We start from the raw sequence: 15587 nt of genomic DNA, 5'->3' as shown, positions 1-15587 counted from the left end.
ACATGATCTTTAGGTTCTCTCCAAACCATTGGCACAGCAAGGGCATTTTACGATTTGAACCTTTTAACCAAGCTGTTAACAATGTTACAGAAGTTTGCAAAAGATATGAGGAGCCCATGTTTTGTCTCGGCCCCAACTTTAACACCAAAATACAGTTCGTAAGCTGTTAGCACAGCGGAGTAAATTTACGTTTTTGCGATTTAAAAGTTAGTTCTCCGCACACATAACAAAAACTGTTGGTACTATTACGCACTGCCTAGGAATTGTACCTAAAAATCTTAAATATAGTAATTACAAACATAGAACGCGAAACCGATTTGAGCTCCGTTAGTCCACTGATAAATTTTGTAAAATAAAATGATCATAAAATATGCGCTTTACTTCAAACAAGCAGGCAAAACCGGATAAGTCCCTGATCGCTTGAAAATATGAGATGATGCAATACAATGAAATTTTATGCATTGTAAAATCTAAAGTCGCAGGTTACAGAACACCTGTGGGTGATAGAAAAATTCTGTTTTCAAGTTTGACTTTAGGGTATCAAGCTGCATTAGAAACACTAAAGAATTGTTATGTTACAAATTATGTGTCTACCAGTGCTTTTTTAGTTTACGCAAAATATCCTTCAATTGCATTTGAGTAAAATGAGATCGATTTGATCGCCATTCCCGTCTAGCTCACCTTTTTTGGTGTTGCTAAAATAAGCGCTTTAGTTATATTAAATTCGCGTATGCTTTGCTCAAAGTCCTTTTCTAATTTTAATCTGTATTCAAAATATATGTGGCTGCGGACGTATTTCTTGTATTTCAACCAGTTCATTTTATGGAATGTTATACTCACTTTTTATGTTACAAACAAGGATTATTCGCATAGCTTTATTAGTACTGCTTTTCAACCGAACTGCATTTTGGTTGAAGTTTTGAAATACGGTACTATGCAACCTATATACAACCTTTAAAATATTTCGGTTAAAATGTTGTCAAACTTAACATTTTTTGGTGTTACGGTTTTCAATTCTGTGGTATTAGGGTTGACTAGAGTATCAAAAAGATTCAACTGCTAACAAGCAGTTGTAGTTAAACATTAATGTAGTTGAACCGAAATGGGGTAATTTCCATTTCTTTTAATAATTTTCCTGAATAATTTCAGAAGAACTATTTTATTTATAACTAATCAGTTATTAAGTACAAATCCATAGAAAGGTAAAACATTTTTTTAACAACAATTTGGAAACATTAAAATAAAGTTGAGAGACCATGGGAAATGTTTCGAATATAAAAATTCGATACAATCTAATATTTCTAGAAATATGTTTTTAGAATAAAATTAAATTTTTGAATGGGTTTGCCTCTCTTTGGGAGTGTTTTTGTTAACTTTCCGTCATTTATTTTAATAAAAACAGGAAATATTTGTTTTCTTTGTTTGGCTAATGTTTTGTTAACATCATGGATTGTACGGTCATTGCCCTCATGAAACAAAAAAATCGCTTGCTTATACCCATTTTTTCCGCAAATTCATTCTGGAGCGCAAGTTTTCTTTCAGAATGGACAAACAAATTTTCCAACTTTTGTTTGGCGCCAATTGGAGATTCCAAGTGTAGCCAGGCCCTTCTCTACTAGATCTTTGCAAAGGAGAGGAGGTCTTCCTCTTCCTCTGTCATCGTATAACTCATACAGCTCATACTATATTCGCCGTTGTCAATAGGCAAGGCTTTTCTCCCGAAAATTTTTAATATCTCAGATTTTGTATCGTCGTGCCTTTGCACTATATATCAGGACGGGAAAATTGAGTGACTTATAGAGTTTAGTCTTTGTTCGTCGAAAGATGACTTTACTTTTCAATTGCCTACTCAGTCTCAGTATCTCCAGTCGCACGATAGGGAGTAGCCTTGTCTGAAACCTTGTTTTATATCGAACGGCTCGGAGAAGTCCTTCCCGATCCTGACGGAACTTTTGGTTTTGCTCAACGTCAGTTTACACAGTCGTATTAGTTTTGCGAGGATACTAAATTCAGATATCGCGGCATAAAGGCAGCTTCTTTTCCCGCTGTCAAAAGCAACTTTGAAATCGACGAAAAGATGGTGTGTGTCGATCCTCTTTTCATGGGTCTATTCCAAGATTTGGTGCATAGTGAATATCTCGTCGGCTGTTGATTTTCCAGGTAAGGTCCAATCAGTTTGTTGACGGTGGGCATCACACAATACGCTCGATAGAACTCCCACGATAAATGTGATTGTGGATTGGAAAGAGTACACATAAACTCCTATCATCGGGCATGCTTTCGTCCATCGGGCAATGGAAAGTCCGCTTCATCGTCGTCGATTGGAGAATAGGGCTCACCACCCTTGGTGCTATGGTTTTGCTGCCATTCAGTAGGTTGGAGAAGTGTTCCCTCCATAATTGCAGGATGTTCTAGCCATCGGTCAGTAGATCACCTCTGTGGTTCTAAGGTTCTACAAGTGTATTGTCCGGTTTGAAACCTGCTGTTCGTCGCCATATCTTTTTGTAAAATTTGCGAGCTTACCTTCGTCGCAAAGCTTGTCACACGCTTCGAACTCATACATTTCGGCCTCTCGTATTTTGTCTGCAAATGCGTCTAACTTCCGCCTTCAGCTCTCGGTCTCTATCCCATCCCGTACGGGGTCGATTGAAACGTGTCGAGGTAGGCAGTATGTTTTTTCTCCGCTGCGACACTGCATTCCTCATCATACCTGCTGTTCTTTTACTTTTTTTCAAAACCAATTGCTGCACAGAGGTGGTGGTTGTTGGCTTTTCGATCCGCTCGATGAATTTGCTTATGATGGAATTTAGTACTATAAAAAACCATATTAATGGCCCGGGAGAAGTCGATCAGCTTCAACTCATTTGGGGATGTTTCATTATGCATACTGAATTTAGCACTGGTTGTGCCAAAGATACCTCCTTTGCCCACCCTGGCGATAAAGTCAGGAAGCACGATTTTGACATCGTGGCGGGGGTAGCTCTCATAGGTGCGCTCCAAGTGTTCTTTGAAAACATCTTTGTTCACTTGCACTTCTCTTTCGTCGGGGCGTGAGCGCACATGAGCGAGATGCATTCAGGAGCTCTCTTTGATCTTTCTCCACCTCCGCTCTTCTAGACTGTTTTCATTTTTATCGGTTGAGAGGCGCTTCTTGAGACAAAGGTACGCGCTACCTACGCCCCACGCTAGCTAGAACCTTTGGTATATTATATCAAGGGTGGAGGATGTAGTATTGGCTACAATCCCTCTTGCCGTATTAGGTGACATTCAGCACGATCCAATCTTCCGTCAGTATTTTGTTTCCTGAAGAGCCACAGTTCATCTTTAAATTTTACCCTGCGAATTATGAGAACCTTCGTCTTCGGAAAGGATAAAATGCAACCCATTAAACCAACCTACACCGACGAACGTTGGCATAGGCGGTCCCGGGTCTCCATCTAATCATGCGAAAGGCGCATCAAGCAGTTTCAGCTCTACCTCTTCCATTCCTCCGTTATCTGTGCAAGTTGTATCTGTCAATGAGTTCTACGATTGAAAGCTTCTTAGCTATCTTTCCCATAGTCTCTACCGCCCTGGACGTACCCAGGAGCAATGGCAGCAGTAGATTTACACCTCCTTTCTCAGTGTTATATGCAAATAAAGTTATCAGCAAGAGAAGAACGGATATGTACCCATACCTTAGCTAGTACCGCCTGCTGGCACCACCAAGGGGTTTACATAATTTTGTTAATATATCTTATACAAGTATATTGACCAATGTATAAATTTTCTTTACGGTATAATATATGTGAGCTAGAATTTTAGTGATACGACATATCATTACCAGAAGTATCGTATAAACTTTCTGAATTTCATTAAGATGAAAACCAATTTGTAAGGAATAAAGTCAAGCGGTTGTTTAAAAATCTGTATATCAGGTATATGGAGAATGGGGAAAGTATCGCCCTGATTTCATCCAGTTAAGACAAGAGGTTACACTGTTATCAGAAAGAAATTCTTTCTTAATTTCATTACGATTTCTTACATAATGGCCGATAGAAGTACGGGTTTTACCAATTGGTGGCACAAGTTATAAATATATTGTATTTCGATCATTTTTGGATGTAAAATGAAAGACCTTGAGGACACTATTTGAACAAGTTTTATTTTGATAAGTACAATAATATATAGTATAGTATATTTGATTTGAAAATGATATATGTAGATATATTTCGATCATTTTTGGATGTAAAATGAAATACCTTGAGGGCACTATTTGAACAAGTTTTATTTTGATAACTTCGATAATATTTGTTTTGAAAATGAAAGAATCAAAGGGAATTTAAAAGTTTTGTATATGGAAAGTCTAATTTGACAAATTATGGCAATCCTGTAATAGTTGTCGGCTATCATATGAGATCAGTTCAGCGTGAACCGCATAATAAGCCGTACAAACATCGTGACTAATGAATCAAATTATAATATTTATTCTATAAAGATAAAGTTGTCAAGCAAACATCAGTTTCATCGGAAAAAATCTTCAAAAAAATTAATCATCGGGGAAAGAAGAACATTCATCGGGATAAAACAATGCCGGAAAAAGAAAATTGATGTAAAATTTCATGGATTGAGTCGTTTAAACCGCGTTATTTTTCAAGAATGGCGGATACACGAAATCCATTTCGAGAATTAGATTGCGCGAATCTATCATCGGATTGGAAGAACTGGAAATGTGATTTTCAAGTCTACTTGATGGCAAACGACAAGGACAGCGTGGCTGATTGGGACAAAAGGTGCTAACATGTACAACACTTTGTTTCCAAATGATGGGTCGCAAAATGCATTGTTGGATACAGTCACGACAAAAAGACATGTACCGGCAGCAGGCAATGTAGCAGCGCATGACGTGGATGAAACAAAACAACGCACATTGTGTGAAGTGATGAAAGCATTCGATGAACATTGTCTGCCGCAAAAGAATTTGACAATGGAATCGTACAAATTTAACAACATGGTGCAAAAAGAATATCAACCGTTCAGTGAATTCTTCGATCGTAGTGAATTCAATTGCACTAGCAAATTATCGTACGAAGATCGAATGTTACGTGATCGTATCATCCCTGGGGTTTTTGATAAGAAACTTCAGCTCAAATTGCTCGACGGACGGGATGAAATTTGGATCGTGTAATTGATACGTGCAAAACATTTGAAGCAGCAAATGTGAACAAGGGCATTTTAACGTCAAAGCAAAAAAGGGTAATTTTTGCAAGATTACGTCATAGAAAGGGAACCAGATCGGACGCAAGTACATCGGAATCCAAATTAAAGGAAAAACAACGGGTTGACAATGTAAGCTGGGCCGACAATACACCGAAATATAAAAAATAAGTTACTTAGTATTAAAAATACAAATTTTAGGATAAATTCATTCGGACGAAATAAAAAAAAAATGGACTAAGACATACCAAATAGGGAGTAGACTAGTTAAATTTAAGATTGATTCGGGAGCGGATGTCAACTGCGTTCTATTAAGTATTGTAAAGGAAATGAAAATCAAAATCAACAATGAACAAAATGACTTCCCTGTATTCGATTATAGCAATAGTAAAGTTAACATTTTTTACTGTCGAAATTAAACTTTTGGATGTAAAATCTCATTTTGAGCGAATAGTAGATTTTGTTGTTGTTGATAGCACATTTGAACCGATACTGGGTCTTGAAACATGCATTGAACATGGATTAATTAAAAGACTGAATATCGAATCGATTCGATTCTCGGATTAAAGGGACCAGTTTGTCAGTAAACATAACGATGTTTTCACTGGACTTGGAAAAAATACCGGGCAAATAATGATACATTTGCAGAAAAATTCGAAACTTGTTGTCCATTATCGAAGGCGTTTTCGGGATACAATAGTTAAAAAACTTAAACCAATGCTTGATGGGATGGTTGACAGACGAATCATTTCACCAGTGTCTCACCCAACTGACTGGGTCAATAATTTGCAAGTGGTATAAAAATCAAACGGTGATTTGCGGATTTGTTTGGATCCAAAACCACTTAATAAGTGCCTTAGACGCGAACATTTCTTGATTCCAACTATTGACAATTTCAGTTCGGAATTAACAAATAAAAAAATATTCACTGTTTTGGATTGATCAAACGGCCATGTTTTATAGAGCGATAAGATTCAAACCAACTGATAAACATGGTGTATTGGGTTTGTTGGGTCTATGCAAGTATCTGGCAAAGTTTATTCCGAATCTGCCAAACCTCGCGGCAGAATTGAGAAAATTAACCGGAAAAGGTGTTCTGTTTGAAGGGTGTTGAATTTGATAAGTTATTGTTGATTATCACATCAGACCCGGTTTTAAAAATATTTGGTTCGGAGAACCCGATTGTCATTCAGACAGATGCATCAAAAGATGGACTTGAATCGTCCCTATTGCAAGACAGTCACCCAATTGCTTTTGCATCTAGGACCCTAAGCAAAAGTGAACAGAGGTGAGCACAAATTGAAAATAAACTTTTGGCAGTGGTTTTTGCATGAACGCGTTTTAAAAATTTCATTTATGGACGCGATTTCATAGTTGAAAGTGATCACAAACCACTTAAAACATCAGACTTGCGTGATATCGATGGTGTCACATCACGATTGCAAAGAATGTTCATGGTATTATTAAGATATCCGAAAATGAAAATCATTTATAAACCCGGAAAAGGCATGTTGTTGGCTGATTGTCTTTCTCGTGCATAGTTGGACGTGATCTCAGGAGGAGAGGAGGATGATGAGATTAGAGACGAAATGAGTGCAGATATTCACCGGATTACAAAATCGACTTGTGTGTCAAAAGACATTTTTGAATGCTTATAGCGATTATTAAATTCGAATGAAAGCCTCAAACATGTGTGTAAATACGTCTGAACGATTTTTGCCGAAAGTTTCATAAGTGAAATCAGAACTACACTTTGAAAATGGTTTATTGTTTAAGGGCGATTCCAACGAGGTTACGGAGAAAAATGGTCAAGAGGTTGCATGAATCACATCTCGGGATTGAAAAAACACTTGCGAGAGCAATAATGTTATACTTTTGGCCAGGAATGAACACTAAAATTAAAGAAATAATTGCATCATGCAACATTTGTGAGAAATTCAAACGGAACAAACAAAAAGATCCATTGGTTCAGGAAATAAATCCCAAATATCCGTATCATATTGCATCCGTTGATTTATGTGAACATGCCGGTCGTGACTATATCTCAATATTGGACGCATATTCCAATTTTTTGGTAGCGACCAGGGTAAACAACAAAACTTCTGGACATTTAATTGAGGTATTTTGTACCATTTTTAACACTATCGGATGTCAATCGATTAAAAGTGGCAATGTTACGTTCTACTCGTCGGAATTTGAAAAATTTTCTCGAGATTTTAATGTCAAATTTAATTATTCAAGGCCAAGATATCCATAAAGCAATGGGTTGGCTGAGAAGGGAGTGGCAATTGCCAAGAATATTTTGAAACGTTGCTATGAGGCGAATGAAGTAAAACAATTTCAATACAGAATTATGGAATATATTGCGCTGGTCGCAAGCATGCAATTTACTCCATCGGAAATATACTTTGGAAGGAACAATTGCTTGCCAGAAACAATGTCAAAGAGGAGGCTATTAAAGTAAAAATCTATAAAAAAAAAAGAAAAACAAAAATATTATTATGATCGAAATGTGAAGTCACTGCCATTATTGAAGGTAAGAGATTTGGTCATTTTTTAAATTTAATTTTTAGAATCGAAGGGAATGGCATTACGGAAGAATTATTGGACTGGTTAATGACCGTTCATACATTATTCGGGACGCATTTGACAATCATTTTAATTCTAGCGATCTAATGTTTGAAGAAAATATTAAAGCCGGACATCTGGATAATTTTTCAGAAATACAAGTCGCAGGGCCTGTGATTAGAGAAAATAGTCAAAATGGGGAAATACCCATGAACAATGTACTCGTAATTGCGGATGAATCAGAACTTCCAGTGGAGGGTGAAATTGCGGACTATCGTAATTGATTGGTTGTGAAGTCTAATAGTTGTGGCGGATTTATTCAGTGAATTATAACACTTTTAGTCGGTTTGAACGTAACCGTTATATGGGGAGTGGGCGTGGTTATTATCTGATTTCGTAGCGTTTGAAGAGGTACTTAAATAACTTCTTATCAGCATGTTTGATTAATTTATCAATAGCGTCTTTTCGACGTTTTATTATTCTTCCAGTATTATAAAACACACGCCCGTTTGGACTTCTTCGTCCTTCTTCTACTAAAGACTCTGGGTTATCCGCCCTGGGTTCTATTAGGAAAGAAACCAAAGCTTTTGAATTCACTTTGGGTTACCGCGGGACTCTTTGCGTAGGAGTATCAGCTATTGGTGGTATGGTTCCTCTGGCCCCTGCAGCCTGAACACCATCCAGCCGTTGTTGCCCCTCAATTCCTTCCCGGTTTGGATAGGTGCCGGATGCGAGCTCTAGAGCTCCAATTTGGCCTCCGCCTCGGATCTTGATGCCTTTTAAACTTCTGACTAAAGCTAACATAAGAAACCCTGCCATTATTATTCCAAATTATTTTTAGCTGGTTATGAAGGAGAGTTTCACAGACATTACATTAAACCAATTGCTTAGTATACTTAAAATTAAGGTTTTCATGAAATCAAAATTTTGTAACCTTTTTAATTAACCAATTATATTTTTAATTGAAAACAGTAATTTGTTGTTCAGTATTGTTCAGTATTTTTTCAGATAGTTCAGAGCAATTAGTTATTTTGTAATTTTTGATCTTATTTTTATAGGCCGATTTAGAAATGGTAGATATGCTAATACAAAAGCATTATTAACATTCGAGCTAGCTAAAAGCAGTTTCTTCAATGATTTTGTTCTTTCCTACTTATACAATGCAAAACACTATGTATGGTATATAACTAAGAGAATTAATTTAGTTGCGAAGAGAAGCATTGATAACACAGTGTTTATTATGCCAAGCCTATTCTTATTAATACAATGTACATATGTATGTATATAAATACATATATTGAAATAATTAATCTTTTCATCTGACCTTATGATACCTTAGAAACAGGGTACAGAAATAAATGCTTATGTTCCAAATATTATTTGCTAATTTAGTTATAACATAAATTGGTTTATTAAAAATTTGCTACCTAGTTTTAACATGCACGACATAAAACACATGACTTAAACGTCAGCAAAGTAAAAAAAAATCGTAATGTTGTATTGTGATCTTATTATTTCATATATATTTAAAATTCTGAAGTAACATTTTTTTTATTAATTCACCCTGTATAGGAATCTACTTGCGATAATAATTTTATTTATTTTTTATTATTTTCTAATACATTGAGGAATATCCCATTAATTTCATTTTGAGGATCATTAGAAAATTATATATAATTTGAATTCTCAAAGTATTGTGTATATCTAAGTCTGCTTGCTTTATTGTAATATGCCAGCTAGGAAGTGTTTTTGGTGTAAGATATATAGTTTGTATTGTGCATTCGATTCAAAGAAATTAATTAAATATAAATTTTAGGTAAAATTGTATTAGTGGCGTTATTAGGAGCGATTAGCTTGATTTTATTTGTAATTTCGCTAAAAGTAAACTTTCAATGGGCCCTTACACAAGAACACATTCGATTTCGAAAAGGCTTCCCTTCACAAGAAAATTGGATAGCATCGCCATATGGAACTTTGAAAAGTTATCTATTTAACGTCACGAATGGCGAAGCTTTTCTTAACGGTAGTGATTCAAAAATTAAGCTACAAGAGATAGGACCAATCGTGTATCGTATAAAGGGAAAAAATGAAATATTGAACCAAACTGACTCTAGTCTTACCTATCAGAAATTACGTTATGACGACATACAGTTTGACGCAGTCGGCAGTTGTGCTCCAGATATACTTAATCAAACAATAATTTTACCAAACTTCATTTTGTTCGGCACTGCTGCTAAATTCCATGATTGGGTTTTTCTTGTGAGACATGCTTTTAACGCTATAACAGTAAAGGAACCGGTCCTAATAAAAGAAACAATAAATTATTTTTTGTGGAACTTTACAACACCTGCTTTAAATTCACTGTCCAGCTATGTACCAAATATTGTTTCAAACTGTGGGATGCTGCATAATGTAAATTTTATTAACTCATTTACTTAAATTTACTCATTTTTATTAATACAATGCCATTGCAGGCACTCAAAAAGAAGCAAGAAATATACAATGTAAAAATAGGTTCAAAAAATGGAGTAAATAATTTTTTTAGAGTAAATTCTTTGAACCAAAAAAAATTCTTTCCTGAACAAATTAATCGCTTAAAGAATTTAAAGCTGACAACTGATGCCCAGTATTGTCCAATTGAGTTATCGGAAGCTTTTGATAATTCATTGTTTACACCATATTTGGATCCTGAACGTGAAATAACTATTATTGCTGGTGAAGCTTGTAGAACGCATCTTTTAAACTATGTTGATACTGTTCATCATTTGGGGTTCAAAGGATTTCGTTACGCTATTAACGATAACTCTGTTGAGACGAGTTGTTTGGATGATGCTATGGGAATAAAGTTACATAAAGGAATGTTTGATGTTTCGAAATGTCTTTTTAGTAAGTCGATATATTAAATAATCAATTTTACATTAAGAGTGAGAAAATGTGAATTAATATGTATAATTTTCTCTTTGTGATAACTTTAGAATATGAAATTTTATTAAAAAAAATGTCTATACAACTCAAAAGCTTTTGGTTAAAAAGAAAAAAAATTATTTAAACTGAGCCAGAAATCTATAATATTTGTATTTGCCACATGTGGTAAAAAAGATTTCATCTCAATCTCATTTTAAAATATCCTAACTGATTATAAGTACGTAGAACATTAGAAAATTCCTTAAGGGGGTATTCTAGTCTAGAAATCAAATTTTGGGCAGTTTTTTGAATTTCACTTAAAAAAAACCAAAAAATATTTTTATTATCCATTTTTTATGGTGTTTTTATTGATATATTAAGAATACAGAAAAAAAAATTTACACAAAAATATTAAAAATTAAAATAATTAGAGGGGGAGGGAGAGACAGGTGTAAAAAAATGGCGCATCCTGGTGACATTGATCCTGACTCTCCTGGTGGTCTGAAAAAAAAAAATCAAAAGAAATTCTTCATCAGTAAGGATGCTGTATAGTCCCTACCTCAGGGAACACGGAAAAAAAAAATTTTAAAAATGGCGACTGCCTGAAAATAAAAATCATTTTTTACGCTTTGTTTTTGAAATTCCTGATTTTTTTTAAATATTAAAAACAAAAATTTTGACACGATGCCGGTAGGAACGATAAAGGATTATATAAAAAGGTTCACACAAAATTTCAAGTAAATCGGTTGTATAGAACTTTTGATAACGACGGTACCGTGTGGAAAAAAGCAGTTTCGAGAAAAATGCGTTCAAAAAAGTGAGTCATAGTCGATACGGCCGAACCGGGCTAGGTACGGCGTCACTAAAGTAACTGTAGCTCTTAAAATAATTTTAATTTTTAAAAATACTTTGGAGGATATGTTCTTAAGGGTCTCAACTTTAAATATGTAAAAAAAATCGATTTTTTAATTCTAGAGTAGAATACATCCTTAAAGCAGCAATATTCCACCAACATTAATGCAAGTTATTGCAAAAATAGTAATAAATTGAGTTATTATTGTATGAATATAGATGACGTTCCCTCTGCATTTTCACTTCCGCATTTCTATGGATCGACTTACAATTGGAGTGAACATTTTGAAGGATTATCACCAAACCAAAAGGACCATGAAGCCATAATAGTAATAGAACCAATATCTGGTATACCAATTGAAGAAAAATACAGATTTCAATCAAATATTCCTTTACCTGATATGGCTGGTTATAGTAAAGAATTGCAGCGGTTCAGTAAAATGGTCATACCGACATTCTGGTATGAATATGTGAGTATAATTTTCGAACTACTATCTTCCAGTGTAGAACATTCAAATAGATACTCACTCACTATGAATTGAAAGAGGACATATTCTGTTAAGGTTGCTTAATAATTAAAATTTCTGTTTTATATAGACTTTATCATCGTAGGTTTACTTCCTATTCACCGTACTAACTTTTTAACATGAATTTGTTTACATACAAGTATGTATATAGAGCATTGTACCTATATATTGTATATAACTTAAGAGTATATCGAAGATTTTGCCGTTGTTGATTTTCGTTTTCAAAAAGGGTAAAAACTCGTTAAACTGTTCTAAATAAGTTGGAATAGTTGTATCAATCAGACGGAAGTTGGATGGTAAAATATGTATGGGAGAAAAATTACGTAAAACGCAATTGAAAATTGAAAATTTTGAATTATAAAAACAAAACAAAAAAAACGGCTAATTTTGACATTAGTTCCAAGTACTTTTGACAAATTGTTGTTTTTGGGCAATCTATACAACCTTATATAATTGATCACGGGCAGAATGAACTCATATTGTCGTCATTTTAATTTTCTGTTTTTTAATTTCATCGTGCTTATTTATATTCATTGAAAAGTGATTTTGTGATATAAATAGAAAATTGGTGTTATTTATTTTCAAATGAGTGATATTAAAAACAGCTTAAGATATTAATCATATAAAGTTTTAAACTTATAGTTTACTTGGAAGAAACTTATTTTAATCTTCAAAACAATTTTCGATTTACAATGAATTTTTCATTCCTTAAAAAAAGCAGTGTTTTATTTTAACAAAACGAACATCAAAATCGATTTCTACGCACACTACAAAAATATTTAATTTTTCGGAAAAATTTGTCAAACATAAAGGGGAGGAAACTAAAAATGTAAAATTTTGGATAATAAGATATTAATGATACCATTTTTGTATCAGTTTCAAAATTGATAGTCTGACAAATTTTGGATGTTCTTTTGCGGCGCAGGCGGTAGTCAATATTCAAGGTTTTGCTTCAATACCTTTAATGTGGATCATTCCAAAAAAAACGTCCTATTCAAACTGGGTACGGTTAACGTGTTGAAATCTATCTTAATGTATATACAATGTAGGAGAAATATGGCAGATAATGATTTTAAAGAAAAAAACACAAAAATAAAAAACAGTGATAAGCAACGGTTGTCGTGATCTTGTATTTTGTGAACGTTGCATTAAACTTTTTTTATTATTTTTAAGTTTTAATAGAGTTCTCCGTATCAAGTGTTATTAAAATATTTAAATACTTATCATACCGCTAATTTTTATTTATTTGTTTTATTGTATACGTACATACATATGTACAATGTAACGCAAACAACTTTCGAAGTTATGGTAAACTTTTATTGAGTAATATATGCCTTATTTTACTTTAAAGCATACATAAAATATAATAAATGTGCTAAGTAACTAATATTAAATTAACATTCATTGCAGGATTTGGATGACTTGCCGCCGATGGTGCTTTTCTTTATGCGATTCAATGTACATGTAACGCCAATAGCTCAACCTATTTGTACTGTTTTCTTATTTCTTTTTACCATTTGGTGTTTTCTATATACCTGTGCTACTCTCAAAGGTGTAAAAATATCACATTTTCTGTTAAACCTTTTAAATTACAAAAACAAATAATGTGTAATTTTAAACGTATTTATAATATTATATAAAACAAATGAAATTAAAAAACGTTTGGTATATACACATATCGTCACCTGAAATGCTAAATAACGTAACAACATTTTCAGAAATTTACAGTGGCATGAATGAAACACGAAATAAAATCGAACATGAGTGAAACAAAATATTAATATTGGTTAAGACTGGTTTATATTTATATGGCCGCAGAACCGGAAAATGTTGAACATATGTAATATTATGTATATAATTTGAAGTAGTGAAGCGTAATCAATAAGACACTCAATTTCGATTTTTTTGATGATACGTTATTTTGCATTTCAGGTGGCGATATGTATGTATTTATAACGCAGCATCTCCAAAAATATATATTTTTTGTTGTTTTGGACATTTTAGCAAATTTTGATATTTCCAAGTGTTCAGATTAAAAATTTACTCCTGAAAAAATATTGTATGTATCTTCCGTTTTTCTTAAATTTTGATCATGAGCAGATTTTTAATAATAAAATTTATTTCTTCAGTTATGATTAGGGTTCTGTACTTCCAGTTTTCTTCTTCTTTACTGGCGTAGACACCGCTTACGCGATTATAGCCGAGTCAACAACAGCGCGCCAGTCGTTTCCTCTTTTCGCTACGTGGCGCCAATTGGATATTCCAAGCGAGGCCAGGTCCTTCTCCACTTGGTCCTTCCAACGGAGTGGAGGTCTTCCTCTTCCTCTGTTTCCCGCGGCGGGTACTGCGTCGAATACTTTCAGAGCAGGAGTGTTTTCATCCATCCGGACAACATGACCTAGCCAGCGTAGCCGCTGTCTTTTAATTCGCTGAACTATGTCAATGTCGTCGTATATCTCGTACAGCTCATCATTCCATCGAATGAGATATTCGCCGTGGGCAACGCGCAAAGGATCATAAATATTTCGCAGAACTTTTCTCTCGAAAACTCGCAACGTCGACTCATCGGTTGTTGTCATCGTCCAAGCCTCTGCACCATATAGCAGGACGGGAATTATGAGCGACTTATAGAGTTCGGCGTTTGTTCGTCGAGAGAGGACTTTACTTTTCAATTGCCTACTCAGTCCGAAGTAGCACCTGTTGGCAAGAGTAATCCTACGTTAAATTTCCAGGCTGACATTGTTGGTGGTGTTAATGCTGGTTTTTTAATAGACGAAATTATCTACAATTTCAAAGTTATGACTGTCAACAGTGACGTGAGAGCCAAGTCGCGAGTGCGACGACTGTTTGTTTGATGACAGGAGATATTTCGTTTTGCCCTCGTTCACTTCCAGACCCATTTGCATTGTTTCCTTGTTCAGTCTGAAGAAAGCAGAACTAACGGCGCGGGTGTTGTGGCCGATGATATCAATATCATCGGCATACGCCAGCAGCTGTACACTCTTATAAAAGATTGTACCTGCTCGATTAAGTTCTTCAGCTCGAATAATTTTCTCCAGCAGCAGATTGAAAAAGTCGCACTATAGGGAGTGGCCTTGTCTGAAACCTCGTTTGCCTCGGAGAAGTCCTTCCCGATCCTGACGGAGCTTTTGGTGCTGCTCAACGTCAGTTTGCACAGCCGTATTAGTTTTATGGGGATACCAAATTCAGACATCGCGGCATAAAGGCAGCTCCTTTTCGTGCTGTCGAAAGAAGCTTTGAAATCGACGAAGAGGTGGTGTGTGTCAATTCTCCTTTCACGGGTCTTTCCCAAGATTTGGCGCATGGTGAATATCTGGTCGGTTGTTGATTTACCAGGTCTAAAGCCACACTGATAAGGTCCAATCAGTTTGTTGACGGTGGTCTTTAATCTTTCACACAATACGCTCGACAGAACCTTATAAGCGATGTTGAGGAGGCTAATCCCACGGTAGTTGGCGCAGATTGTGGGGTCTCCTTTTTTATGGATTGGGCATAGCACAGTTAAATTCCAATCGTTGG

At 35.0% G+C, this 15587-nt stretch overlaps 2 protein-coding genes across 2 annotated transcripts in view; one reads left to right on the top strand and one right to left on the bottom strand.

Annotated features, from left to right (window-relative positions):
- LOC105226984 (ejaculatory bulb-specific protein 3) overlaps positions 1–15587 on the bottom strand; it is a 47631-nt gene that overhangs the window by 11853 nt on the left and 20191 nt on the right. The gene's annotated exons all lie outside the window — the stretch shown is intronic.
- Positions 9367–14043, top strand: LOC105227017 (lysosome membrane protein 2). Its single transcript, XM_011206165.3, has 5 exons — positions 9367–9518; positions 9581–10176; positions 10239–10650; positions 11740–11990; positions 13458–14043. The coding sequence occupies exons 1-5, from the start codon at positions 9494–9496 to the stop codon at positions 13650–13652; spliced, it is 1479 nt and encodes a 492-aa protein (XP_011204467.1). The 5' UTR covers positions 9367–9493; the 3' UTR covers positions 13653–14043.

The sequence above is a fragment of the Bactrocera dorsalis genome, chromosome 3 (assembly GCF_023373825.1).
Source record: "Bactrocera dorsalis isolate Fly_Bdor chromosome 3, ASM2337382v1, whole genome shotgun sequence".
In the NCBI taxonomy this organism is placed as follows: domain Eukaryota; kingdom Metazoa; phylum Arthropoda; class Insecta; order Diptera; family Tephritidae; genus Bactrocera; species Bactrocera dorsalis.
This window is presented reverse-complemented; position numbering and strand designations above follow the sequence as displayed.

Bases quoted from the DNA above. Each gene is read 5' to 3' on its own strand.
- LOC105227017 (XM_011206165.3), top strand. From the start codon at position 9,494: ATGCCAGCTAGGAAGTGTTTTTGGT. The intron at 10,651-11,739 runs GTAAGTCGATAT...GTATGAATATAG, and splicing joins TGTTTCGAAATGTCTTTTTA to ATGACGTTCCCTCTGCATTT. The intron at 11,991-13,457 runs GTGAGTATAATT...CATTCATTGCAG, and splicing joins CGACATTCTGGTATGAATAT to GATTTGGATGACTTGCCGCC.